The sequence below is a fragment of the Canis lupus genome, chromosome 13 (assembly GCF_011100685.1).
Source record: "Canis lupus familiaris isolate Mischka breed German Shepherd chromosome 13, alternate assembly UU_Cfam_GSD_1.0, whole genome shotgun sequence".
Lineage (NCBI taxonomy): Eukaryota > Metazoa > Chordata > Mammalia > Carnivora > Canidae > Canis > Canis lupus.
In genome coordinates this window covers 29,987,313-30,014,437 of record NC_049234.1, presented here as the reverse complement: position 1 = coordinate 30,014,437, position 27,125 = coordinate 29,987,313, and the positions used below count along the sequence as shown (strand labels likewise).

Below are 27,125 nucleotides of genomic sequence, written 5' to 3'. Positions count from 1 at the left end.
GGTGCATGTCACATAGGCACCCAAGCTACCTGCAGCCATGGCCCATAGAGGTCTCCCATGTAGACCCTTCCAAAGTGTCTCTTTCCTGGATTCAAAGTCAAGGAATGTTCATGCTGAAGAAGGAGGAGCCTACAGAGCCTGGGTCCCCGAATCACCGCATGGAGCAGAAACACATCGACGCCTCTATCACTAAATGCACTTTATAGGGGCAAGGTAATGATATTCGGAGGGGTTCATCTGTTAGAGCACTTAATGCCACCTTAAGCAATTTGCTGCCCACCCCCACTCGCTACTCACACTGAAACTCACTGCCCTGCTACCAAGTCTCACTCTGACAGATTCGAATGGGAGAGGAATTCTCTGGGCATTCACTAATATGATTCACTAGATCCTCACCGTGGCTTGGTGGCATCCCAGGACCCTGTCCAGTTCAAGGGCTCTGGCGCCCGGAAGCGGCTCTCTGCCAGGGGTGGGGTGGCATATGGAACTCCCAGGAACTGATCCACTTGCTTCCACGAGGTGCCCACCTGGATGGCCTGGGACCTGCCCAGCAGCTGGCCATGGGGCGTGATGGTCACAGAAGGTACAGATGTCCCAAAGCTGAGCAGAGGGATGTCTGTGGGGAAGGGGTCCACAGGGGAGAGGGGAACAGACAACAGTGGGTACTCTGTTCAAACAAAAGACTGCTTTCTGCACCTTAAAAACATCAGTAGTTCATTCAGACCCCAGAAACCCAAGTCGAGCCAGATTACTTTTCAATGTGAAAAAACAATTAATAGCAAATACAGCTGATGTTTAGCAGGCACTGAATGTCCACAGAGCATGGCACTAATCCCTTCTGTACGTGTGCTGCCTCACTGATTTCTTCCCAGCTATAGGCTAGGCAGGGCCTAACCCAGGCCTGGGACCCCTTACTCATCACTCGGGGGCTAGATGTGAGCTTCATTCAAAAGTACTTGGACGTTTAAAACCACAGAGGAGCACAGAAAGTGCGATGCTCAGCCAATGCCCCCGGAGGGTCTGGAGTCAGGCCCCACCATCAAACACATTGCTAACTTCTGGCTACTGATAAGGTAAGGTATGAATCATTCATACTAACAGAGATGAATATGATTTCTTCAGTCACTTGAGGTCAGATTTTGCACCAAATAAGTGTGCTGCAAACTGACAAAAAATTTTTTTTTCAAAGTCTTAAAACTCTGGGATTCCCGAATTGCAGTGGAAGAGCTGTGAGCCTGTGCTTGTGTATCGCTGGCTAAGAAAACAGATTTAAGGGCCAAGGGTGAGTAGCCGCCAGGACTTCCAAGTGTCAGATTCAAAAGGTTTCTGTACCCCGACTGAGGCCATGGCCTATTCACATGGGTCAAGGGCCAGCTTGGAGCCCCTGACCCTCCCCTCAATGCCCTCCCTCTTTTTCTTCACACCCCACCTGGTTCCATCTAGCCTGTTAAGCCAAAGCTTGCAAAGCTTGTGCCACCTGCCAGCCTGCCTGGGCTGCTCTGCCTCCAAAACCTCCCATCCCATCCTTGTAATGCTAATCACCACATGCATCAGGCTCTCTCTCTCTCTCTCTCTCTCTCTCTCTGCAGTTGCAGTTTCTTATCTCCTGGATCACATTTTCTTCCATTCAGTGATTGAGTCAATCAACTGTTGTTGGGACCCTGGCTCCATGCCAGGTACCATTTTCAGGGATTTGGAACTGGCCTACGTCTGATTGCCCACAGTGTTCAGGGCCCTGCACAAAGGAAACACTGAATGCTGGTGAAGAGATGTTCTCTCTCTTTCTCAAGCTTGCTCTCTCTCTCTCTCTCTGCCTGTGTGTGTGTGTGGGGGGGGTGGCACCTACCATTTCCTGCAGGTGTGTTTGGTTTGCTCGGCTCCACTGTTGGCTGCAAGAGCTCTGCCACTTGCTCTGCAGCTCTGTGTACATCTCCTATGCACATGAGCACAAACCAGGAGTACAGGAGAAAAGGCAGATGGACACGCAGAAGTCCACCCATTCCTCAAATTTGGTGCAATGCAGTGGTTCAACTGGAGGTGATTCTGATCCCAGGGGACATTTGATAATGTCCAGAGACAGTTTTGGTTGTCATCAGGGTTGCAAGAGATGCTAGCTACTGACATCTAGTGAGTAGAGGCCAGGTATGCTGCTAAACATCCCACAATAAAGAGCACAGGCCCCACAGCAAAGAAGCATCTGGCCCTGGATGTCAACAGTATGAGGCCTGAGTACGCTGGGGATGGTGTGGGCTTAGGACTCCCAGACCACTGAGGAGCATCATGGGGAGGAACCAATGCACAATCCCGGGAGGCAAGCAGGCCTGTGTTTTACCTTATGCCCCAGCTACTTTGGAGGAAACTTCCTAATTCTTCAGATGCTTAATTTCCTCCTATGAAACAGGAAGGGTAGCAGGCCCTACAGCACAGACATGTTGGGGCTAAATACAGGGTACCTGTGATGCTCCAAGCCCAGTGCCTACACGTGGTAGGGGCTCAACATGTGAGTGAATGAATGAATGAATGGAAGGGAGGGAGGAAGGGAGAGATACAGGGAAGGTTCAGAAATGAAGAAAAAGAAAAAAAGAAAAAAAGAAAAAAGAAAAGAAAAGGAAAGAAAGAAAAGAAAGAAGGAAGGAAGGAAGGAAGGAAGGAAGGAAGGAAGGAAGGAAGGAAGGAAGGAAGGAAGGAAGGGAGAGAGAAAGGAAAGAAGGAAGGTTGGAAATAGTGAAGAAAACTCTCTGTTGCAAAAAAACCTGCAGTGCTAGTTAGAACCCAGCATGGAAGGAAAGAGTCGCATGTTCTAATCTGGCCTCAGTCACAAGTCACAGCTGATCTCAGCCCACAGTTCCTTCTCACAAGATTTCCTGCTTCAGTAGTAAATCACAGGACCTCGGGCAAGTAAGTATTCAGGACCGCGGGTGCTAAAGGGCCAGAACCTTCGGACTCTGTCCCTCTGCTCCACAGGGAAAGGAGCCACATTTCGTGAACATGGCACCCTCTGAAAGAGGGAGCAAAGACGCAAAAATTACAAATGCTAAAGAATTTTGAAGGAATGCAAGCCTGCTTTCCCACGGACAGTGGTGTTTGGTGTTCAGCCCTCCCTCCAGAGGCTGCCCAACGAATCCCAGACTGAATGAGATCCAACACAGGGAAAATGTGCAGTCCTCCCTTTTGAAATGTTTTCCAGAAAATCATGGGTTTGCCCTACATTTAGGCCACATGACTACATAAGTGAAGGAAATGATCAGTAGCCATGTGTGTACACAAGATGCAGACCGTGTCCATGCACCTACACATGGGCACACATCTTCAGTCGGAGGCAAGCCTTTCACACTGACCTGGAGTTACACAGAACTAAGAGAGAAACAGTTTATTTCTTTTGTTTTTAATGGAAACTAAACCCCAAGGCCAGGCATCTGTCCTCAGCAGGATTACCATGCAGATCAGCTACACGATGGGGGCAATGTCCTACTGAAATCCAACTTGACCAAATAATATAAATGTCTACATCAAGATGAGACTTGGGATTGTAGGCCGGAGACCACAGCATACAGGAATCAAAGCATCCCCAGTCCTGGGGAGCACTCTTACGGTCTAAAGGCTGAGGTGGAGGAGGGGGCACAAGAGGAGGATACCACTGGATCAAGATAGGCCTGGGGATACCTGCACTCTAAGGCCAGTGGGACCAAATCCAACTGCTCCCTGGTTTTGTGAATAAAATGTTATTGGCACCCAACCATACCCACTGATTTTTGTATCTTCTGTGGTTGCTTCCTTGCCAGAGTGGCAAAAATGAGCAGTTGTAACTGATACATAGAGTCTAAAATATTTATTTGGCCCTTTACAGAGAAAGGGCCCACCTCTTGTGTTCTAGAAGATAAGATGGCTGAAGTAGGCAACATTTCAAAAGTCACTAATTTCATCTCCTAAGCATGTCTAACAGGGGAACGGCTTCCCCCAGTCCTCCAGCTCTCAGGCCCCAAATTATACGGGTTGTACCGGTTTCACTTAGTGATGGATTTCTATTTTGTTCTCCTCTGGCTGGTTTCATTCCTGTCTCCCCGGCACCTAACACAACATCTGAAACATAACAACGCCTTCCTGAATGTGGTCAAATAAAACGGATCCGAGAGCAGCTGCCCTCTCCACGGTGACCATGATATTGTAGTTAGATGATGTGGTTTTGTGCAAGTGGATTGCATCTAGAGATAGGAGACCTGCCTCCAAGCTCCCATTCTGTCATCATTGGCTGGGCAAAATCAAAGAAGTAACTTCTCTGGGCCAGAGTCTCTCAATCTCTAAGCTGGGGATAAAACCCTCCTTATGTGGCTACCTCACAGGACTGGAGGGAGGACCAATTGAGATAAGGTAGGGGACAGAATTTTCTAAACTAAAATGGTAATAAAAAATAGCCTATTTAATTATTTTACTAAGAAACTCAAAGGTTCAAATGGCTTCCATAACTCAAATAAATGAATAAAAGTGGCATAGAGAAGCTCTAGCTTAGAAGTAGGGTTTTCACCTTCCTTTAGTCACTCTCAAATGAATGTCACCTAACCCAAGAGAACTTTGGCCGATTTTTCCTTAAGAACCTCAAAAGCCACTGCCCGCAAGTCACCACACACTTGGATAGTCCCTTCCAGCTATATCCAGGCTCTCTGGAAGAGCCTCAGAGGCATAGGCTGGGACTCACTCAGCTTCCGGTAGATGTGGGTGGCCTCCTCGCGGAGCAGAAGTTGGCAGTTCTGGGCCTGCAGGCTATGTGTGCAGATCTGGGCATCGGCATAGAATACACACCTCACGGCACCAGGTTGGGCTCGCAGAGTGGTAACAAGGCAGGCCTGGTGACGGGAACATTCTACAGAGTAAGAGAACAACAATGAGGCTTGGGCTTCAGAGAAGGCACCTTAGCCATGCATCCATCCAGTCATGCATCTTTGAATCCAGGCATCATCTATTCATCCACCAGCTCACCCATTCATCTAGTCATGCATCTATAAATCCTGCAACTATCAATCTATCCAACTAATCATGTATCTGTGCATTCATCCCTCTATCCACCCATGCATGCAAGCATCCATGTCTCCATCCATCCATCCATCCATCCATCCATCCATCCATCCATCCATTTCTCCATGCATCCATGCATCCATGTCTCCATCCATCCATCCATCCATCCATCCATCCATCCATCCAACTATCCATCTCTCCATGCATCCACACATCCATCTATCTATGCATCCATCCATCTATCCAACCATGAGTCCATCTATACATCCACACATTCATCCAGCCATGCATACATGCATTCATCCATGCAATCACTTACTTATTCATCAGAACACCTACTATACATCCCTGACACTGCCAGGAGCTGGGACTAGAATTGTGTTTGGAGAGAACCTAACTCTCCCATCAATCTATTTTCCACACAAAAGTCAAGCTTTTGAGAGTTTAATTCACAAATGTGCTCTTGTCGTGCCCTTGTTTGAAGCAACTTCATGCCTTCTCATTGGCCTTGGATTAAGTCATACCCGACAAGGCTCTCCATGTTCCAGCCCTTGCCTTCTTCTTTAGCCTCAGCTCCCTTTCTAGCTCCCCTATTATATCCACTATTTTCCACCAGGGATTATGTCCTTTCCCAGGTGTACCAGGTCCTGCACTAGATAATTTAAATTATTCAAAGCATTCAGGATTTTTGGTTCTAAGAACAGCTGTGAAGATGGTGTTGACTCATTCACTTGGGAAAGCTATGAACTTGGTAATGGCCTTATTCATAGCCCACTCTGTGCTATGGCAGTACTCAGAGTTGTACAGTGCACAACCTATACATCTATACGTGGCCCTTTCTATAATATGTGCATATTGCTATCCAACCTTGAAGGTGAAATGATTCATGGACTTAAAGAATTGGAGGAGTACAAATGTTATCCAATCTCAAGCTCTTGCAGAAGTTAAAATCTTTGTAGAACACCTCTAACAAATCATTATCTAACTTTTAAACTTTTAAACTTTTTTTAAATACCAGTAACCGGAAACCCGCTAAAAGAAATACACCTCTGTGGACAGTTTTGCATATTAGAAGCTTCTTTATATTGCATTGAAAAATGTCTCTTGAAATTTGAGTTTTACCCATAAGCCTTAGCTTTGCCCCAAGAGCCTGGCCAGGACAACTATATTTCTTCCTCGCCATGATGGCCCATCTATAATATAAGTCATAGTTTCTGCTCATCTCTTCTGTCTCAGACTAGCCCCTTAGATCCTTCCTCTCATCATTCGTCTTCTGATCTGGCTCAATGTTGCTCATTTTCCAGCCGGCTTAGCCCATTGGAGACCTTGACTATGGGCTGTTCCTGCAGGAGGATGAGGAGAGTGCAGAGAAGGACCCACCCAGGGTCTCCCTTCTCTGGCACTCCAGGTCATCTTGGGGTCTCCCAGGTGTTTCTGAGATTAGGATCCTGAGTAGCACTGTGTGAGGCCCCATCCCAATGCAACCACCCTACCCGGGTCTGGGGAGCGGTGGGAAACTTCCCTTACCCAGCAGACAGAAGTCTCTAGCATCAGAGAAGTCATTGGTGGTGGCAGTGCTGACGTGAGCAACATCAAAGTTCCTGATGGACGAGTCAATAACTACAGCAGAGGGAGCCAGGGACTGCCAGGAGCCCAGAGTGACTAGGAGAGAGAGCAGGGGACATTAGTCGCACACAGCCTCCACCTGTGTTCTGATGATGAAGACAAGGGGGTGCCACCTGGTGCCTTCAGAAAGCAGCACCAGGGCATCCTCCTTGCAGCCTCCATTCTCATGTGACCTCATCCTTGAAACAGTTTCCCATTTTACAGTGATTTATCAAGAGTTTTTATGAGCCATGTTCTGTGCTCAAGCCTACAGATAGGTAAAAAACCTACAGAAAGGTAAAAAACAAAGGATAACAAAAGCATGGCTGTTTCTCTCAAGGAACTCACAGAACTCAAAAGACTAAAAAAAAAAAAAAAATGGCAAGGCGAGCATCATAATGCAGGCGTTACATGGCAATCATCAGAATGAAGGTAAGGGACAGTGATAATCAGATGTGTCAGGGTTGTTGTGTGATGCTGTGTGGAGTGCTTCCCGAAGCACACCAGAATCCTCCCCAAGCCTCGGATGGAGAAAAGACCACTGTCCTCCATAGCGGAGCTGTGGTGTGCTGTCTGGGCCTCCTTTCAGGACCCAGCCTCTCATTTCCCCAGTGTCGGGAAGCTCGTGTCTGGAGGCTCCCAGCCAAGTCCCCTCCAGGAACTGCCTGTGGTCTTGGCGAGATGCTTCCCCTCCCAGGGTCAGTGTGTGTCTTGAAACTAGTCCATGTGGGTATGCGAAGGCCGAGCCACCTGCCTCAAGACGGGACAACGGTGCAGGGCCAGCGCCGCTTCAGAGCTCGCCATGGGATCCACGGGGCCGTGTGGTTTGCTGGGCCTGGAAGTCCTACCTCTCCCCCTGCTCATTCCCACCCCCGCACTTCCTTACAGGGGCCACTCCCATGAGCCCCCCACGCATGAAACTTCCTGCATGCAAATTTCCATCACTGAGCTTGTTTCCAGGAAAACGGCAGCTAAGACATCCTCTTTAAAGATGAATGAGATGAAGCACAGAGAGGTTAACTGGGCTTGCCACAGCCCCCTACCCGTCCCCCAAGAGTGCCATTCTTTGGGGGCGAAGCAACCATGAAACTTGGTCCTTGCATGCACCCAGCCCATGCCCTCCTGGCTCAGTGGGGTTGCTCCCACAATCTGTACATCTGGTCCACCAACAGGGTGGGACGTCCAGGTGCTGCTGCCTGACAGATAGCTTGGCACAGGTACAGAGTCCTGTCAGAGCACCAGCGTCCCTGTGAGGACAGAGGTATCCTGAACAGGGACCTGGAGCTTCTACTCTGAGGAGGGACCATGGGTGGAGGTGGACAGGCACATCCTCTGTCCACAGAGAGCATGAAAGGGGGCAAAACGCTGCCTCCCGTCATAGGCCTGTGTGATCACCCAGAGTGCTGGTCCTGGCACCTTCATGATCTGTTCAGTGGGTGCATCCTTAGAGTTACTGGAGAAAAATCTAGGTATTTACTTACTCTTTCTTTCTTTCTTTCTTTCTTTCTTTCTTTCTTTCTTTCTTTCTTTCTTTCTTTTTTTTTTCAGAAGACCCCAGCAGTGTATGCTTCTAACAAATATCTGTGAGCATTTCCTTTGTGCCAGGAGAGCAGCAGGATGAACACTGGTGTAGGTGTAGTGCTTTACAGTTTACAAAGTGCTGCCACTCATCAGCTAAGTGCTTTAAGGGTGTCACTCCACTGTGTTAGGGTCTTCAGTCAAATGCAAACCGTCATTACATCTGATCCCCATGGAGGGAGCTTCAAGATCCAAGCGCCGAATGAGCGGTGGGGTAGGGGCTGTAAGGCCTCCTCCACAAACACATAGTCAGAAGCTGGGAGAGGTTACGTGGCTTTCCAAGAACACAGAGCTGGCCATGACCAAGCCAGAGAGACAGAACCTGGCCTCTTGGTTCCCAGCCAGTGCTCCTTTCATCCCCTCCAAGCTTCCTAAACAGCTGAGTGCCCTTTCTGGAAAATTCTCCCCAGGTAGGAAGATGTCTTTTTCTTGGACAGTACCATGCTCTTAGCTATATGAGGAAGCCTGTCATTTTTATCTCAAAACTGCCTTTGACACCCAGAACACTAAATTTAGAATGGCAAATAAAGTAGCAAAACAACCTAGCACCGTGCTTTTTCTTCTTAATTTGAAAAAAAAAAAAAAAAAAGAAAAGAAAAGAAAAAGAAGGGCGCCTGGGTGGCTCAGTCCGTGAAGCATCTGCCTTCGGCCCAGGTCATGATCCCAGCGCCCTGGGATTGAGCCCCGCCTTGGGCTCCCTGGGGAACCTTCTTCTCCCTCTCCCTCTGTCTGCCGCTCCCCATTTGTGCACGCTCTCTCTCTCTGTGTCAAATAAATAAATAACATCTTTAAAAAATTAAAATTAAAAAAAGAAAGTAACAAGAAAGACAAAAGGGGTTTTTTATCCAAAGAAAGTGCCAAATACTGTTGCCAGACTTCTGATGGAGCCGGCCAGAGAAGGTGAACACCCATACTTGTCCTGGAACGGCGGGGCCGTCCTCAGAATCCAGAGCCACGTCTTTCTGACCTTGGGGTCTGGCTTCCCTGCAATAGACGCTGGGCTTTCATTATCTTTAAGCATCCTCCACGCATTACTATTTTCATGGTCAGTACAAGTGGCATTTCTGCAGCGTGACCAAACGGAGCTGAGTATTTTTAGATGGTGGGGACACTGCAATTTCACAGAAGATGTATGATGGGGTTTTAGGACCAAACTTGCCAATTATGGTCTTAAAATGGAAGCCTTGGCCGCACTCCGTGCTTAGCTTGATGTCTGGGGGAAAGCGCTATAATTGATGGGTGAATTTCGTCTGCAAAGTGAGAGCTCGTCTGTCGCCATCCCGGGGCCTGGAGCCAAGTCTCTGCCACACCCTCTTCCTATCCCCTTCCCCCAGCTGGCAGGGACCCAGGACCAGCCACTGCTGTTGTGCAGAATCCAACATCTGGGGTTCACGCAGCTCATGCAAATTCTGAGACCAGGCTCTTTGTGAATGCAAAAGATGATGAAGCAGGAAAGCTAGGGGGTCTTGGTGGCATTTCGAGGGACTTTACTATTTGCCAAGAACCGGGCAGCACCAGTGCATTTAACATTCACGAGATCCAGGAACAGCCCCAGAGGGCTTCGCTGATAAGAGTCAGTGCCTGGGCTGGAGCCCAGCTCCTTCAGGTTCAGAAACCGTGCTCCACCTCACTGCCAGCCCTCCTCTCCAGATGAGCGCGGTGGTAGCTGCTTTCAGGGCCCTGCCCAAGGGCTGCTCTCTGTGCCATATTCATTAGCGTTCATTTTTCTCTTTGGTTTAAAATATATTTGACAGATTGCAATGCCAGCATCGCTTACTTTGGAAAAAATCATCTCCCCTGGAATTTGAAATGCCACGTTCATCAAATTAAATACTTCTATAAGTGAATTTTGTCAACCTTTTCTTTTTCTTTTTTTTTTTTAATATTTTATGTATTTATTTATCTGACACAGAGAAAGAGAGAGAGAAAGTGCCTGCACAAGCAGGGGGAGGAGCAGAGGGAGAGGGAGAAGCAGACTCCCCACTGAGCAGAGAGCCCGACTTGGGGCTCAATCCCAGGACCCCAAGAGCTGAAGGCGACACTTCACCAACTGAGCCACCCAGGTGCCCCAACCTTGTGTTCTTCACTCATTTCTTTGTAAATTTTAGCTCGACCCTCCCGCTGCTTAAACTAGTCACCGTGTAATACATTTTACCAACAAATGGGAAAAGCCTTCCCATGTTATTTCTCTTTATAAAATATTCCTTGGTTATTTGGGGTTATTTATTCAACTCGATGAAATTCAGAGCCATCTTATCAAGTTTCCTAAAAGCTCCTTTGGGATATTGATTGGAATGGCCTTAAAGTCAAAAACTAACTTGAGAAAAAGATTTTGGATTTTATTATGTTTAATGTTTGATGTCACGAAGGACAGAATGGAATATTTTTCCCCTGTTATATTTTTAAAAGGGCTACTGTTGGAGTAAAGGAAAGCTATTTGCGTGTGTTTATTTTCCAACGGGATCCTGAACTCACTCAATGGAACCCACAGACCTGGTTGAGAGGCAGGCTCTTCTCCATGTGGCTCCTTTGGTAACGGGGCCCAATCTAGAGCACAGGTACAGCAGGGACCTGCCTGGGCAGGTGAGGCTGGCTTGGCAGTCCTCTGCAGTAACCGATTTAGTTCTGTATTTATCCATTCAGTCAACAATTCCCCCTACATTCCAGACACTGTGCCTGATAGCAAAACAGAGGAAGCCTGGAAAAATAAGTTAATTGGGTAAAATGCTTAGGATCCTTCCTATTTACCATCAGTAATTCTCAAATTCTGGAGAATATCAGAATGGCTCAAAGAACTTGGTACAGACTCCAAAGCCCAGGCACTGTCCCCATGTCAATGAGCCTAGGCCTCTGTGCTCCTTATTAGCTTTCCGGATGACTCTGACCTCTGACACATGACCACGTTGAGAACAATGGCCCTACATGGCCTCTGAAATACTCCTTTTGGTTTCTTCCGATGTGGCCATAATGGATGGGAAAAACAGCTTAGGCTCCTGAAAAGAGACCGTTCTGGGTTCAAACCTCACTTAGGCTGCTGCTGCGTGTCCTTGGGCAAGCTCCTTAACCACTCTGAGAAACTCAATTATTTAAATAATCACACCTTTGTGTTAAACACCGCCCTTAGTCCCACTCTCGTAAACACAATGCCTCCGATTGAATGACACATGACCGCTGACATCCTCAGCCCCCTTTACTCTGAGTCCCTTTGAGTCAGACCTTGGGAAATCAGTCCTTTCCTCCAGAGCAGGGAGAAAGGGGAGCAGGAGGGGGAACTAACCAGAGAAGAGGATGGCTGGCACCTCTAAAAGGACTGTCCGGCCTGGTAAGAACGGATGCCTCCTGGGGTACCCAGGACCTCACCGCCCTGCATGCTCTCTGGCTGTGTGAGATCCTGCAGCCCCCAGGGGAGAAGGCGGCGGGGAGGGGTGGGGGGATGATGGGCCTGCCCCTGAAGTTGCCTGAAACCAGAGGATGGGTGAACACATCAAGGAGCTGTAAGGAATGGTTGGCCCTGAGCGTAGGTCATATGTGAGCCCTACGTAATGAAGCAGCCAGTCCCTGGAGTTTATCCCAAGCTCCCCAGCCCGCAGCTCTGCGACTTTGAGCGACCCCCTCTGAGCCTCCGTTTCCTCATCAGCAAAATGGGAATATCATGAGCTCCTCCCCGTCCTGGCGTGGTAGCCAGAAACGAGTCACTTGTGATCTGGGACTGGCAGGCACGGGGCGCAGAGCTTGGTGAACACAGCCACCCCCCAAAACCCCGACCTCTGCTCTCGCTGTGGCTTCTCGTGGCAGGACTGTCACTGTTTTCTCAGAGCTATGGAGGCCGAGCCTGACCCAAGTACTGGGGGGTCGGGGTTGAGGGGAGCTCCCTAAGTGGTATAGGAGCCAGTGATACCCTGACTTCACCACCACGCCTGCCTCCCCTTGCCCCACCAGCCTGGTCCCAGGGCACCTTGCTGCCCTGCCCATCGGCCCCTCACCCCTGCCCTCTGGCCCCCTGAGTCCTCGATCTGGTCCTAGGCACAGTGGAACTGGACAGTGTGCCTGCCTGACTAGCTGCTGGGCCTCAGTTTCCACAGCAGACCTGCTGCTGAATATAGAGACAAGGTTTTATGAGCTCAGCACAACCCAATATGAAACCTCATGGCCCCTGGTCCTACTGTTATCCCCACCCCCGTGTTCTTCCCTCCTTGCCCTGCCACCACCATGTCCCACCCAGAAACCCTGGCCTCCAATGGCCTCACCTTGTCCTGTCCTCCTTCTTCCTGCCTGGGCCCTCTGCAAACCGTCCCTTCTTTTCCATCCAGATTCTGGCCTTGCCAATTCCACTGCACCTGTTGATACTCCAGTAACTGAGATCCAGATGGGTCTCCCTCCTGCCAGTCTTGCCCCTCTCAGGCCGCTGTCACACTAGGGCCGGGGTCACCTCCCAATCTGATGGCCACGCTCACCGACTGGCATCCTCCAGGAAACAGGCAAACCTGTGGTGGGCAGGGCACTTCCACTAGGTGTCCAGCATCATCGTGCCCCCTGCTTTTATAGGGTGGGCCTGGATGCTCTCCACTCTCACCCAGACCCCTATCTCAGATAGGGGGCATGGAGCCACAGGGAAGGAAGGTCACAGAGCATTCCTCACAGTCACGGGGGAAGGGTCGGGGCTGTGCTGTCTTCCCCTCCTGGGCCCTCCGCCCCAGCACCAAAAGCACTCTCTCCCACTCTCTACCCACACCCCTCATGGTGGTGGGAAGGAGTCCGGGCAACCCTTTCATATATAAAGAGCTAAGTATCACATGGCTCAGGTGGTAAGGCCACAGAGAACATGTTCCTGGAGGTAAGTGATGCTGCTAGTCCATTAGCACAGGGGAAAAAGTGGCCCTGCAGGGAATGTCACATGGCCTCTGTCCTCTGTGATGGCACATAGCAGCAACAAGCGTCACCAGCTAGTGGGCAGGCATTACGTGTTTATAAATGCAAGATGATCTGATTCCATCTTACGATACTTTCCAGAGATGAGCAATATTATCCCTATTTTACAGGGGAGAAAAGCGAGTCTCAGAGAAGGCCTAATGACGTGCCCAAGGCCACAGAGCGAAGGGGCAACTAGTCAGCATTTGACCCCAGCTCAGCCCTGCAGCCTTGTATTGCACTGTGCATCGCAGAGCTGTGGAGGGTGGGTGAGGGCAGAGCAAAGGGAGGGCCGAGGGCAGCCGAGAAGCAGGTGCCAGGGGGGTGGCAGGGTGGGTCCCTCTATGACTCTGGGGCAGCGTGGGCTGCAACCCTGACCTAGGCCGGCTTCTGAGAATATCGAAGTACTTCTGCTCCCTTCTGGAAAGCACTGTATTCCTGCTTAACTTAGACTAAGTAAAACCAAAATCACTAGACTATTTTCAAATACATGGAAATCATGCTTCATTCTTTTTCTTCTTTTTTTCTTCTCTTCCTCCCCTTCCTGTCTTTCTTTCCAGATACCAATTAAAGGTGGAAATATGGATTTTGAATTCAAGGCTTAGAGGTTTGTTTTTTTTTTTTTTTTTAACCAATAAAAATAGCTTTAACCCCAGTCCAACCCCCAACGAGACACACACACACACGACTGCAGACCCACACGGCTACAGGAGAGATAGGTCTGTGGTTGGCTGGCTGAGAAACCAAAGTTTCTGCTCTGGTCGTCTTTTTTTTTTTTTTTCTCACTTGAAAACTGGGAAAGTGCTTCCTGGTGTTTCTGAAGCACATCCCAGTGCAGAAATGTCAAACCAGTAGCAAACACCTCTCCAACATTCGAATAATCACAGACCCATTTTTAACGTGAAAAGATCTTAGGATTTTCTGAAGAATCACCAAGAGTAAAGATAATGATGAGCGCAAGCTCTAAAGCATCCCAAGGCTCACAGGATCCTTCCTATTTTTTGTGCAATCAGAATGAGAAAGAATTCCTTCCAGCTCCTTGGCACGTATCAAAGAGCTGGGTGCAGAAAATGGAGAAAGCGTGAGGGATGTTGGAGATGGTTCCCATGCCCAGGCTGGCTGGCTGGGGTCAAACATGCACGGTGGAAGCTTTTTGAGCAGGAAGGGAAGAGTGCTTCAGTCACCAGCAAGCTGCTATGACCTTGAACGTGAGAAGAATGTAACAGACTCTCTGGTCCTGCTTTCACAGCTTCACAGCCATGAGTACTCACTGGTGGGAAGATCCCCATGTGCCATCATTATGGGATGGGACTCACAGTCAGACTTCCTGATTTCTCAGCAGACACTGTCTTTCGAGTGGGAACCACATCACACTGAGCTGTTCTTGCCCTTGTTAGCACTCAGAAAAAAATAGATGTCCTTTTGATAACAGAGAGAGGGAGAGAGAGAGCCATGCTACCTTATGATCAGTTGAAAGATGAAAATGGGCCCAGAGCCGCCTGTTGGTCCAGTGTTTCTCCAGAGAGAAATGCCTTACACTTACAGCAGACCCTACTGGGCCTCTTTTGGCATTTTTAACACTAGAAAAATACCTAGAGACACATTCACTTCTGTTCAGCCTCCAAATACCTATTTTTGGTTTTATTTTAGCTTTCCAGCAAGCACGCCTTCATCTTTCCCTTTGCATCTCAAGAGCTTAGCCAAAGGATTACAGTGAGTCCTGTGGGTTGAAATGTGTCCCCTCAAGATTCATACTTTGAAGTCCTAAGCGCCAGGAGTTCATAATGTGGCTTTATTTGGAAATAGGGTCTTTGCAGAGGTCATCAAGTTAATTGAGATCATTAGAATGGTCCCTAATCCCAAACGACTGGTGCCCTTATAAAAAGGGGGAAGTGTGGACACAGAGTGGCACGTGCAAGGAAGGCAATGTGAAGACACAGGGAGGAGATGCCTGTCTATAAGCCAAGGAGATGGTTCTGGAACAGAGCCATCCCTTGTGGCCCTCTGACCAAACCAACCCTGCCAACACCTTGATCTTGGACTTCCAGCCTCCAAAGCTACAAGAGAATAAATTCCCATTGCTTGAGCCCCCGGTTCATGGTATTTTGCTATGGCAGCCCTAGCGGAGGAATATAGTAAGCGAATGGTCAGTAAGAAACATCCTTTCCTTGAGTCACGGAGAGCCTGCTGTGCCTCACTCTTGTGCTCTGACACGGAAATGCCAATCCTGATAATTCTTACCACGTAAAGTTATCCCTATTCCAACGGCTAATATTAATATGAAGCATCTCCTATTTACTAGACACACTACAAGGTGCTACATGGATTGTTCTATTTCTTCCACGATCGGCCATGTACTCAGAGGTGAACCAGAGGGGTGGCCCTGCACGCTCTAGAGAGGGATCATTCTGGATCCCTCCATCTGACTGAATCTCACTCCTGCCAGCTGCCAGCTCTGGCTTTGGGTACATTACACTCTCAGTTTTAAATATTATCTTGTTTCCATGTATATATTGGAAGAGTTGTGTCACCTGTGTCCTAGCGCAGAGCTTCCCTTATGTTAAGGGTCTCAGTTTACTCCTGATGCTTCTAGCCCTCCTGGGGGTGGGGGCAGGCAGCCAGGGCTGGTCTTCTCACCGGGTTTTACATATGGAGATGTCATCATCCCTCATGTAGTCATGGCATGAAGAAGTCAGTGGGCACTGGACACAGGGTGGGGGCTGAACGGATCAATCCCTACAAAATGCTTGGTGCACAGTAAGTGCTCCATAACACGTATTAGAGATTTGACGCCCTGTGTCTCAGCCTCCAAAGCCAGAGCTCCTACCTCTGGGCCATGTTGCTCGATGCATGAGGGCATATAAGCTTTTGCTTCCAAAATAGGGCATTTTCAACCAAATCATGAACAGTAATAGTCCTGATATGACACTGCCACTGCCTCACCTCCCTGGTCTAGACAGTCACACAAGCAGGGCATGGTTTCAGGCATGTGGCCCAGGAGGACCAGAAAAGATCCACTGAAGTAACTCAAGGACTTAGGATAAAGCCCACAGAAGACAACAGATCTTCAGGCCAGGCCAGGGGCCAGCAAGATTTTTCTGTTAGAGTCCAGATAATAAATATTTTAGGCTTTGCTGGCTACATTGGTTGTCTAGTGCGTATTCTCTCTATATTTTTATACAGTCCTTTAAAAATGTCCAAGGCCCTTCTGGGTTCATGGGTAATACAAAAATAGGCTGCAGGCTATGGCTTGCCAGCACTGGTCTAGAAGGGTCATGGGTTGCAGTTGTATGTGACATGATGGACTGGGGTAGGGAGGGGGTAGGTTGGGGGGGTGTTCTACTTTCTGGGGACCAAAAGCTGCAACAGGCTACTTGAGAGGGAGTTTTGTACTTTCTCCAGAGATGAGGATTACTCTAGAGACACCGTCTGGAAGGCAAAATATCACGCTTTTTGGTTTGTTGTCAGTCGTGCTTCCTGACTTGGCACGTTCAAGTCCTTTTACAAAATGATGATGATCCATTTGCTTTTGTTTTATAAAAATCATCCTTATTTGGTAGAACAAAAAATTGGCGACCATGAGCTGTCCCAGAGTACAATGTAAGCCTCCAATCCAGTAGTAGAATGTAAGCCCACCTGTCTTCTTCACATCCACGTGGCCTTATCCTGGCTCCAGGTCCAGCTTCCTGCTGCTCCCAGATCCCTGAAATTATGTCACTGCTGTCACAGCTGATGCTTGACCCTGCCTCTTCCCTCTCCAGTACTGTGGCCTGAAAACATGGGCCCTTACCATGGTCATAATGGCTCCTTCCCCTGCTTTGTGTCACAACCTCCTGAGTATGGAAAGTTCTAGTCTTTTTCATTAACCACCCTCAACTGGAGATGCCTGGTCATTCTCCCACATTCTTCAAATTCTTTTCTATAATTTTCAGTTGCACCCCAACCCCTGCTAAAATCTTGGGTGACCTTACCATCTACAAGGGTCTGCTCATCGCTCTGGTCTCAGCTTCCTGCCCTCTTCAGTCCTGGAGACATTTATGTCCACTCACTCCAGCCAAGAATCTCCACAACCAACCCTAATCCTGCCATGGCGCTGGATGCCAAGGCCATTTAAATCTTGTTTTTCCTAAGCTCCACTTGCTGTTCAATCCATGATCCCCATTCTGTCCAACAGTTTTACACTTGATCCCACCTAAACCAGCTTCTGGCTTTCCCTGGGATTCCATTCTCTTCCCCACTCCTCATTATCCCCTTTCATTGGTCTATTGTGAGCCAGGCCACCCATTGGTCCATCTTGTCACCTTCTCTTTTGCCACTGCCCTCAACTGTCTCTCCTCCCAGTTGGATTAATCCAAGGAGCTGCTTTCTCTGCAGCTTTGTTTGGTCAGCTGAGCATGACCAGAGACACTTCCACAGACAGACTGGCACCTTCCCAACATTTGGCTCTCCATCCTCACTTGAACCCTCTACATCTTGGAACCTTAGTCCATGCCCCCTTCTAGTCTCTGCAACCACTGCCCCCAGTGCTTGCTGCTCCATCCAGCAAAGGGCCCAGTGTCATCAAGGACCGGGCATGCTCAGCAGGTACCCAGCTTCTTGCTTTTTAGAAAAAAGATGGATTGTCATCAACATTGGCCTCAACTCTGCGTCTCCCTCTCCACTCTCTATGAACCACCCCATCTTTCTCTCTTTCTCCTAAATGGAGGAAGGATGGCCAGTTCCCTAATCTGTGCTCTAGAGCTAGTTCTTTTTCACCCCCTCAGGGGCAACCACAACCAAGTACACCCCCAGTCCAGCCTCATTCCCTTCCCTCCTCTGCCTTCAGCCTATCCCTAGAAACTGACACTTTACTCCTAGCATAGAAACATACTCAAATGTGGCCCCCAAACAACATGTTACTCTAACCCACATCTCTTAACTCAGGGTTTGGATTTTAGGGGCTGATTTCCCTGCAAATATAGACCAAATATGTTATGCATGGGTGGGGATTCTGTTTCAATACATCATCAGGGGTGGCTCATGACCTAGAAATGGATGGGTACCACCGAATGCATCACCTTCTTTCTTAGCTGTCAATGTCATTCTTACTTTTTCTTCAGAGCCAACATTCTTAGGAAAAGTTTATAGTTTCCATTTTCTCAAACCACTATCATTTTTTCCCTCATCATACCACTACATTTGCAAAGTGCTTTCCATGGCTAACCCAAGGAATGTCTGCGGTCCATCCCCATTTTCCTAGAAACTGCTGGTCACATCTCCCTCCCCTGGCTTCCATGACATCCCGCACCACCAGCAAGCCTCCTCTGGCTTCTCTTCTGCTCTTCCCTTCAATGCTGCTGTTCTGCAGGGGTCTGTCCTTGACCTTTACTGTTGATATCTAACACACTTTCCACGGGCGATCTCACTCTCCCCATGACTTAAAATACTGACACATTGATGATTATCAGATTATCTCCAGGCCAGAGGCTTCACCCAAGCCCTATGCTGAGACAGTCCATGCTTACCGGACCCCTCCCAGCAGATGTCCCCAAGAGATCCTGAGGTCAGCATGTTGAAAGCACGAAGACTTACTCTTACTTCCATCCTCACCCACACTCTTCATCTGGTTCCCTTCTTGCATTTTCTGTCTCAAGAACTAGCACCACTACCCATGGGACTCCCCAGCCTGAAATGTTAAACATTGTCCCTGACGGGTATCCAATAGACCGAATATCTGTCTAGAAAGGACATCATAGAAGGAAAGTTAAGATAAATTTTCTTTCATGTCTAAATTTCAGGTTCTACCATTATAAGCCAATACTCTTCCAACACATGCCTTCTGAATTTCTAGCAAAAACATGGCCCCTAAAATAATAAATTAAAAAAAAAAAACATGGCCCCTGAGGTTCCTTGCAATCCTACCCACCCCTTCAGCTACAGTCTCGCATCAGTCTGTTCCCTACCATCCCAAACTCACATCTGGAAGTCTAGCAAATCACTCTATGTTGTAGGACTGTTCACTACTCCTTTCATTCAACATGCACTTATAAGATGAAGTGAGTTTAACCTTATAATGAACTCCTATCATCCTTCAAGACACAATTTGGATGTCACTTCCTTTACAATCCTTCAAAGGCTCCCACCTCCACCATCACCCCCAACCCATCCGACTAATATTTCTTTTTTTTTAAGATTTTATTTATTTATTCATAGACACTGAGAGAGGGGCAGAGACACAGGCAGAGGGAGAGGGAGAAGCAGGCTCCATGCAGGGAGCCCGATGTGGGACTCGATCCCCAGTCTCCAGGATCAAACTCCAGGCTGCAGGCGGCACCAAACCGCTGCGCCACCAGGGCTGCCCCCGACTAATATTTCTACTCTTCCAGTAACACACTACATTGCAATTTCCTTGTTTTCTATCTCTCTGTTAAAGGATAAGCTCCTGGAGATCAAAAACTCTGCCTCAGTTTTTCATTGCTGCTCCAAGACCAATCATAATAGTATATAAAACTATTAACAATAAAAATAGTAATATAGTGGTAGGTGGCATTTATTAAGCATCCCATGTGCTACACAAGAATAATGATATCACTATTTTGTATGAACTGCCCAATTCATAAATATGTATTTAATGAACTAATGAAGTTCCTTGATTAATAAAGAAATGGGATACCAATTTTTTATCTCTATAAATATTAATACTATAATTATTCACTATAAGACCTCAGTAAATAATTATTAAAAGAGTAGATACGTGATCAACTAATCATCTACGAAACAAATAATGGCCCACCAATTTCATAACATCTCACTTTTATGTGGTGCACTCCAGTTTATGAAGCATTTCATTTACACTGCAAGATTAATCACTTCATCAAATGAGTCCATCAGTTGTATCACTATTACTATTTTCAAGGGGCTGAATGGAAGCTCAGAGGTGGTGAATGAATGACACAGCCATGATCACAGCTCATGGATGGCAAACCAAAGACTTGACCAAGAACACCTCCTCCCAGGTCCTACTTCCCCACAGTTACCCCTTTCTCCTCATGACTCAACCTCAGACATAAAGTGGTTCCCTTTAGTGGCATGCTCTTTGCAGGCCAATATTTCCAGAGGCATCTAAAATGGTCCAGCATCTGTTGAGGTTATGAGCTGCGGGTTGATGAATAATCATCGTTTACACCATTAACTTCAAGGACACAGCTAGAGAAAATTTCTAAGTAAGAAAAAGACACGCATGAAACCAGACTTGGAGCAACCCTCCCTGCATGTCCTCCTAACAAATTACTAAGTTCATCACAAGCAAAATTCCTACTGGAAATTCAAAGCCTCAGGATGCAGCAGATTTCTAAGAAGTGCAACTCCTATCAGGTGGACCCCCTCAAATCCTCCCACATATAAAGGCGACCTGGTAGATAGTACGATGATGGGGTTTTCTGAGAGCATGTGAACTCCTCTTTCTTGAGATCATTGCATGTGATCCTGGGTGCTGGGTCAAACTGCAGAAGGTCAGAGACATAAATGCATACGGAGAACCAATATGAGCTGAGCAAAGTAGTTCCAATAATGCAGAAGTCTCTCTCTGGAAGCTGAACAACAGCTTCAGGCAGGCTAGCCTGACCTCAGTGGACTGTGGGTAACTCACTCTGGGTCATGCAGCTGGTCTGGACCCCAGAAGTCAGACTCCTGAGACTTCACTCAGACCTTCTGGCCCTCCAGGTGTGGAAGCAGTAAGGGCAGCTGTGGCTGTCACCACTATCAGTTACATATTGTGTGTGTCAGGCTTTGTGCTGGGTGCTTCCATCCATGATTCCATTCAAATCCCCCAGTCACTAGTGGATGCTGGGATATTAAGAAATCTGCCTTCAGGACACTCAGGCTCAGAGCAGTGACGTGACTTGCCCCAGATCATACAGAGTAAGAACAGAACTAGAATTGAAACCCAGATTCGCCCAAAGCCAAAGTCTCTCTGCTTCACTGCTTCTACTTCTACAAACATCTGCCAAAAACCTGCTGGCCTATGTGTAAGTTATCACAAAAACAGAAAAACAAAAGCCACACCTTAAAGCATAACTGGGCCAATCATTAGAATTACAGAAATAGAAAACCCAAAGGGAAACTTAGAGGTCATTTAAGCCACCTCCTCACACAGCAAAGGCATCTCCAACATGCTTGAATACTCCAGTGGCAGGAAGTTCATCACCTCAATCTCCATCACAGTAAGACCACCGAGGCCTTCTCCTTTCGTTCTCTGACCTCATCCCCTTCTCACCTCATCTCTCACTGGTCCCTTCATGACGCTAGACACCTCATACATACTGAGGCCTTCCCTTGGTCCCTCCTGAGCTGGGCTCTCTCACCTCCTGGACTTTGCACACATAGGAGAGAAGGTGACTGCTTCCTTCATAAATCAAATCCAGATCCTCCAAGGAGGTCAGGGAATTGAGCAGAGACTCACCAGTGGGAAGAATAAATGAGGAATGACCAGAGGATCATTAAAACAAAACTTACATAGTACCAGCCATGTATAACATGAAATTACTATTTTTAATCAAGTTAATATTATTATAATCCATGAAACGAGAGGAAATCTCCCATTGTTGATGGACTGCATTCAGGGATGGTTTAATTCATAGTTGGCTACATAGAATGACTTGAAGGGCTCTAGGAAAGGCAAACTATCTAAAATATTTCCTCCCAATACTTGTCAAATGGTCTGAGGAATAATTTTTTTCTGGTTTCTACTTGTTAAAACGTGAAAACTCTTGTAGAAAATATCATAAAAATAATATCCATCATTTTCACCTTAGGGTGAATTATTCTGTTAACTCCATCAGGTTTGACAAGAGTTCTCTAGCAGAGCCCTAGGAAATGAAACAGTAAATAAGCAAGAAGCTTCTACTAATGATGGCTAGCTAAGTAAGACTGATTTGGGAGTAGGAAAAAGAAACCACTTCTTTCATCATAGAGCCCTGCCTTGAGATGGAAGTTCCGGAGGGGAGGCATAGTGCTGAGGAGCATGAAGTTATGAGTTTCCCAGAGTGGGCTGAAGGCCAGGAATAGCAAAAAATAGTAAGGGGAAGAAAATTGGGTAAAACCAAAAGTCAGTTCCCTCCATCTCACATTTTTTATCATGTGGTATCTGATTGATTTCAGGCTAAAAAAATAAAATAAAAAAATAAATACCTCCTATAGCTAAGCAAGAGACTTGAAAAAAATCTTTCAAGCTGAAGTCTGAATGACCAAACCCAAAAGGTAGGTGCTAAATTGGCATATTTTCTTTTTGGCTCTATCTCCCTTAAATTTGAGTGAATCTTTGATAGGCTAGGTACAAAACTGGTCCTGAGGAAGAAGTTTCTAAAGAAAATCTTAAGTCTTCTCCATCCCCTAAGATCCAACAAGGACTTAAGACACAATCATTCAGCAAACATTCAAGTGCCTCCCAGGCTGACTACGTACAGCTGCTCGGGTTGTACAGTATAATCTCAGGATCGCATGAGGCAACATTCATAAATATTACCTGTGAAAGGGATCCCCTTGAGCTGGCAATACTTGAAGTAATTTAGGAATTCCAACAAAGCCAACCTTCACTAGACACTGGATCAAGGAATTTTCCATATAATGTCTCTTTCAAGCCTAATAACAACACCTTTGAGAGTAGGCATCACCATCTCCATGTTACAGGTGAGGCAGCTGAGATTCAGAAAGGTTCTTAAATTGGTCAAGATCATACATCTAAGGAGTGCAAAGAAAGGATTCCCATCTCCTGGCAGCTTCCGATACCCCACCATTTATCCTGCCTTCCAACAAACATTAATTGAATCACTATTGGCTTTATATACTGACCCAGGGCAAACTGAACAGACACACAGTAAACCTGACAATTATAAGTGAAATAATATTGAGCATCTACTGCGTACCAGACACTGAGCACCTGGTGTGAAAGATCAAGCCATAAGTTACAAATTCAGTTTCAGGGAGTGCAAAATCTGGCAAGCAAGAACCAGTATGCTCATTCATTCAGTAAATACCTCATGAGTGCTAACTGGGTGTCGGGCAAGCTTCTAGAAGCTAAGACGACAGCAGTGAGTAAGACAGATGAAGCCCCTGCCCTGTGCTGTTTCCCTTCTGGAGGAAAGGGCAGACAGATATTCTAGAAGTAAATGGGTGTAAAGATTTCACAGCTGACAACAAAGCAGGGTGAGGGGTGGAGAGGCACAGGTGGTGACGTTAGCTCAGAGCGGAGGACAAGTGAGCCCCATAGAGGTTCACTAGGAGGAGGCCCCGCCGTTTTCCTGCCATCTGCCATTGCTGTGGGCCCAGGTTGCTAGCTGTGTCCTTCTGCGTCTCGGCCCCTGGGTCTCAGAGGAGAGGTCCAGACAGGCTGCTGGTTCTGAAGCTGTGCCCAGAGCATGCTCAGCCTTGCCGACAGCAGCTGCCTGGGCAGTGGAGCATCCCGGCTGCACGCCCTGCTGGGGGACGGGAGTGGGTCCCTGGGATTCAGGACTCATCCCAGGACAGCAGGTCTCATGCAGTAGCTGCATGCTATGTGCCGTGAGCCCCCTCGACAGGGTGCACGTGCACGGAAACTCTGCGTATTTGGAAAGATGTAAGTGACACAAGCTTTTGGAGTTGACGCCTGACCACCTGGGCCTTTCAGCCCCAGGACCAAAAGGATTACGAAGTAGCCCTTGTGGGGGTCACTGTGTCACCCATTGGTCTAGTGGCTCAAAGGAAGGTGACAATGCACCTGCACAGTCTGTACTAGCACTTACTGTGCCCTCAAATGCACCCTTGGGGAGACTAATAGTCTGCCACCCCTGGGGTGCACGCTTGATGTCAGGAATGAACCCGTCTGCCCAGCGGCTGGGAGAGCTGCTGGCAGGCTGGACCTGTTGTCAGCCCCTGTGGGGACACCGGCCCACAGAGGGTCATGCCCACATCCACGTGTGACCTACGTGATGGCAGAGACATTTCGAAGGTCATCTTAGCATCCCTGAAAGGGTAACTGAGACCACACTGCAGCTGACCTTCTCCTCTTTCCAGCCAGTCATGCACCTTCCCGTTCCCCCTCCCACCTCTGTGGGTACCATTCCCTAAACAACGACCCGCAGAGTCTGATTCCCGAGGAACTCAACCGACAACAGTCAGCAGATTCAGTGGGGAGACTCGATCTGAATTTGAACTGGGTTTGAATCCAAGCTCTCCCATTTACCAGTTGTGTGACCTTGGACCTCTCTGACCCTGAGCTTCCAAATCTGTAAGATGGACACAATCACGCACACCTCATAGGGCAGTTGTGAGGGTTAAAATATGGAAAACACTTAGCACAGTGATTGACATAATAACCCAATAAAGAGGAATTTTTAAAGTCAGGGTGCCTGGGTGGCTCAGTCAGCTGAACATCTGACTGGTTTTGGCTCTGGTTGTGATCTCAGGGTCATGGGATCAAGCCCCGCATCAGGCTCCACACTCAGCAAGGAGTCTGCTTTAGATTCTTTGTCTCTCCCTCTCTCTCTCTGCCAGTGCCCCAGCTTGCCTGCTCTCTCTCTCTCTCTCTCTCTCTCTCTCTCTCTCTATATATATATATATATATATATATATATATATATATATATATATAAAGTTTATAGCTTTGGGGGCACCAGAGTGGCTCAGTGGTTGAGTGTCTGCCTTCGGCTCAGGGCATGATCCCGGGGTCCTGGAATCGAGTCCCACATTGGGCTCCCCACAGGGACTCGAGGCACAGATGGAGCCTACTTCTACCTCTGCCTACATCTCTGTCTTTCTCTCTGTATCTCTCATGGATAAATAAATAAAATCTTTTTTAAAAAAGTTTATAGCTTTGCCCATTAAGCCAGTTAATGGCTGTGACTTACTAGTCATTTTTTTCTCTCTGCCTGTTTCTTCTTCCACAGAAAGATGGGTTTAGATTTGTGAATTATCGCTGATATTTCTTAAATACTCACTCTGCATCAGGTTCTGTGCAGAGCATGGTACTTCACTTAGTGTTCAACACAAGCCTACTAGATTCATCTGTCTTATTTTCTACCATCATCTCCATTTCAAAGAGGCAAGCAGAGGCATCACAAGGCTGAGAAACATGGCCTCAGGCATTGGTGGGTGAGAGCTGGAATAGGACTGGAAGCTGAGTGGATTGACTTCAAAGCCCGTGGCTGCGCCATGTCCTGTTGTTTCCCTCAATTAGATGATGTGCACGCTCCCTGCCAGCACTGACATTTTTTGGGATCACACAACTCTCCAGCTTAATGGAAAACATTTGCAGAAAAGATCAACTGAATTCCATCAACCCACTGGCACAGCTGACGGTAAAGGATGGAGGCGAGGCAGACAACGTTGATGGACCATAATTGTGTGATCCAAAAGACCATATGTGCAGCCACTTCCATCACCTGGAATTGGGGCTGGTGGCTGTCCCTGAGCTCCAGGAGGCCATACAGAGAGGTGCTGGGATGCTGGGCCCACCAGAAGGAGGCATGTTTCTCGGCACCACCTACACCCTCCCAGCTGCAAGGGCACTCACAGACCTCCTGCACCTGCTGCTCTGAGGGGCCTCACGCTCAAAGGCTGGAGCATTTTCCAAGGGGCAGTTGCCTCAGGTGAATGAACTTAGAACACAGATACAGATTTCCAAAGACTCATATTCCATGTTTTCCTCTGATTTGCACTCCAAATACCCCATGTTTGAGCATGCAGGAGAGGGAGGAGACAGGGGCCATCCTACAGCAGGTTCCAAGGCCTGAGAAGATGATTCCTGCTAACCATGAGCATCCTCTCTGATTGGTCGTTGTGGGTCTTTTAAGAAGCATCGGATGTTGTTCTCTCATAAAGAAATAACACCATTACTGTTTCATTGGTTTTAAAAAAGATACAATTATTTTCCCCAAAGAGTAAAATGGTACTGTGTACACAGATGACACAACTGCCCACATTTTCTCGAAATCGAGCTTGTCCATCCACGAATACATCCTCCTCACATCCCCAAAGGAGAGCTTTCAAATAGTTTTAAAGCTCCCCGTGCAACTGCGTAAAGCAGTTCACGGATATGTGGTACCTGAAACACTCTATTTAGTGGCCCCTGTCCCCCAGCTAGCCTCTTCCTGCTGCTTGCTGGCTCCATGATCCTGAGGGACTTGCATTTGTCTGCATATACAGTGCCAATGCACACCCCTGGCCTTTTCTTCGTGCACTGCCCTCTACCCAGGACACGTCCTATTCCCACCTTGGCATCTGACAAATGCACCCTCCTTCTTTACAACCCAGTATGGCCAACCCACACCTGCGGTGCTTTCCCTGCCTGTCTGCAGTGAATTTGAGGGAAACTTCCTGAGGCCTCCCCACTGTGGTAAGTGGGGAGGCCTAACATTCTGACTTCCTGTGCCTTCCTCCTGACCAGCAGGTGGGCTCCTATCTTTGCAATCAAGACCTCTGATCCCCAGCACAGGGCCTTTTCTGGAATGTAAGTGAAAATTCAGAACCCATTACCCAAAAGGTGGCTGGCTTACACATATTCGCTGAATTTAACTACACTGAAGTGTTTTGCCCTAACACATTTGTCTGACTTGGTCACCCTTGAGCTCACTACCACTTTCCTCCTTACCTATCACCCCAAGAGAGACTACCAAGGTCAAGTGCCAAACCCAATACAGAGTCTCCTGCCGGCTCCATGCTCAAACGAAAGCTTTTTTCTACTGCTCATCTACCTGCCTCACCTCATTGATGGCACTATGCCCACCATATGGAAAAGTCTCCAATGTCTGAACGCCCCATGCTATTTTGTGCCCCTGGGCCTTTGCACACACAAACCACTCTGTCTGAAGGAAAGGCTTTCTGAAACTTGGCCTTTTGACAAACTCCTGCCATCTTCAAGCTGGCTAGTGTGTTAGACACCTCCGTGGAGCAACATAAACGAAGTGCCCTAGTACAGAGTATGTGCCGCAGACAGATGTATGAGAGTTCAGAAGTCAACTTCCCCTTCACGCCATCCCCACTGGCCAATCAGGGTCTCAGAATCCCCTCTT

General features: G+C 47.7%; 1 protein-coding gene across 1 annotated transcript in view; it reads right to left on the bottom strand.

Moving 5' to 3' along the window:
- The window catches only part of TG (thyroglobulin), a 285,189-nt gene that overhangs the window by 115,153 nt on the left and 142,911 nt on the right, over nucleotides 1-27,125 (bottom strand). The window contains 3 exon segments of the mRNA NM_001048104.1: nucleotides 397-616; nucleotides 4,694-4,858; nucleotides 6,538-6,672. Of these exon segments, the coding sequence (NP_001041569.1) occupies nucleotides 397-616; nucleotides 4,694-4,858; nucleotides 6,538-6,672 (520 nt within the window).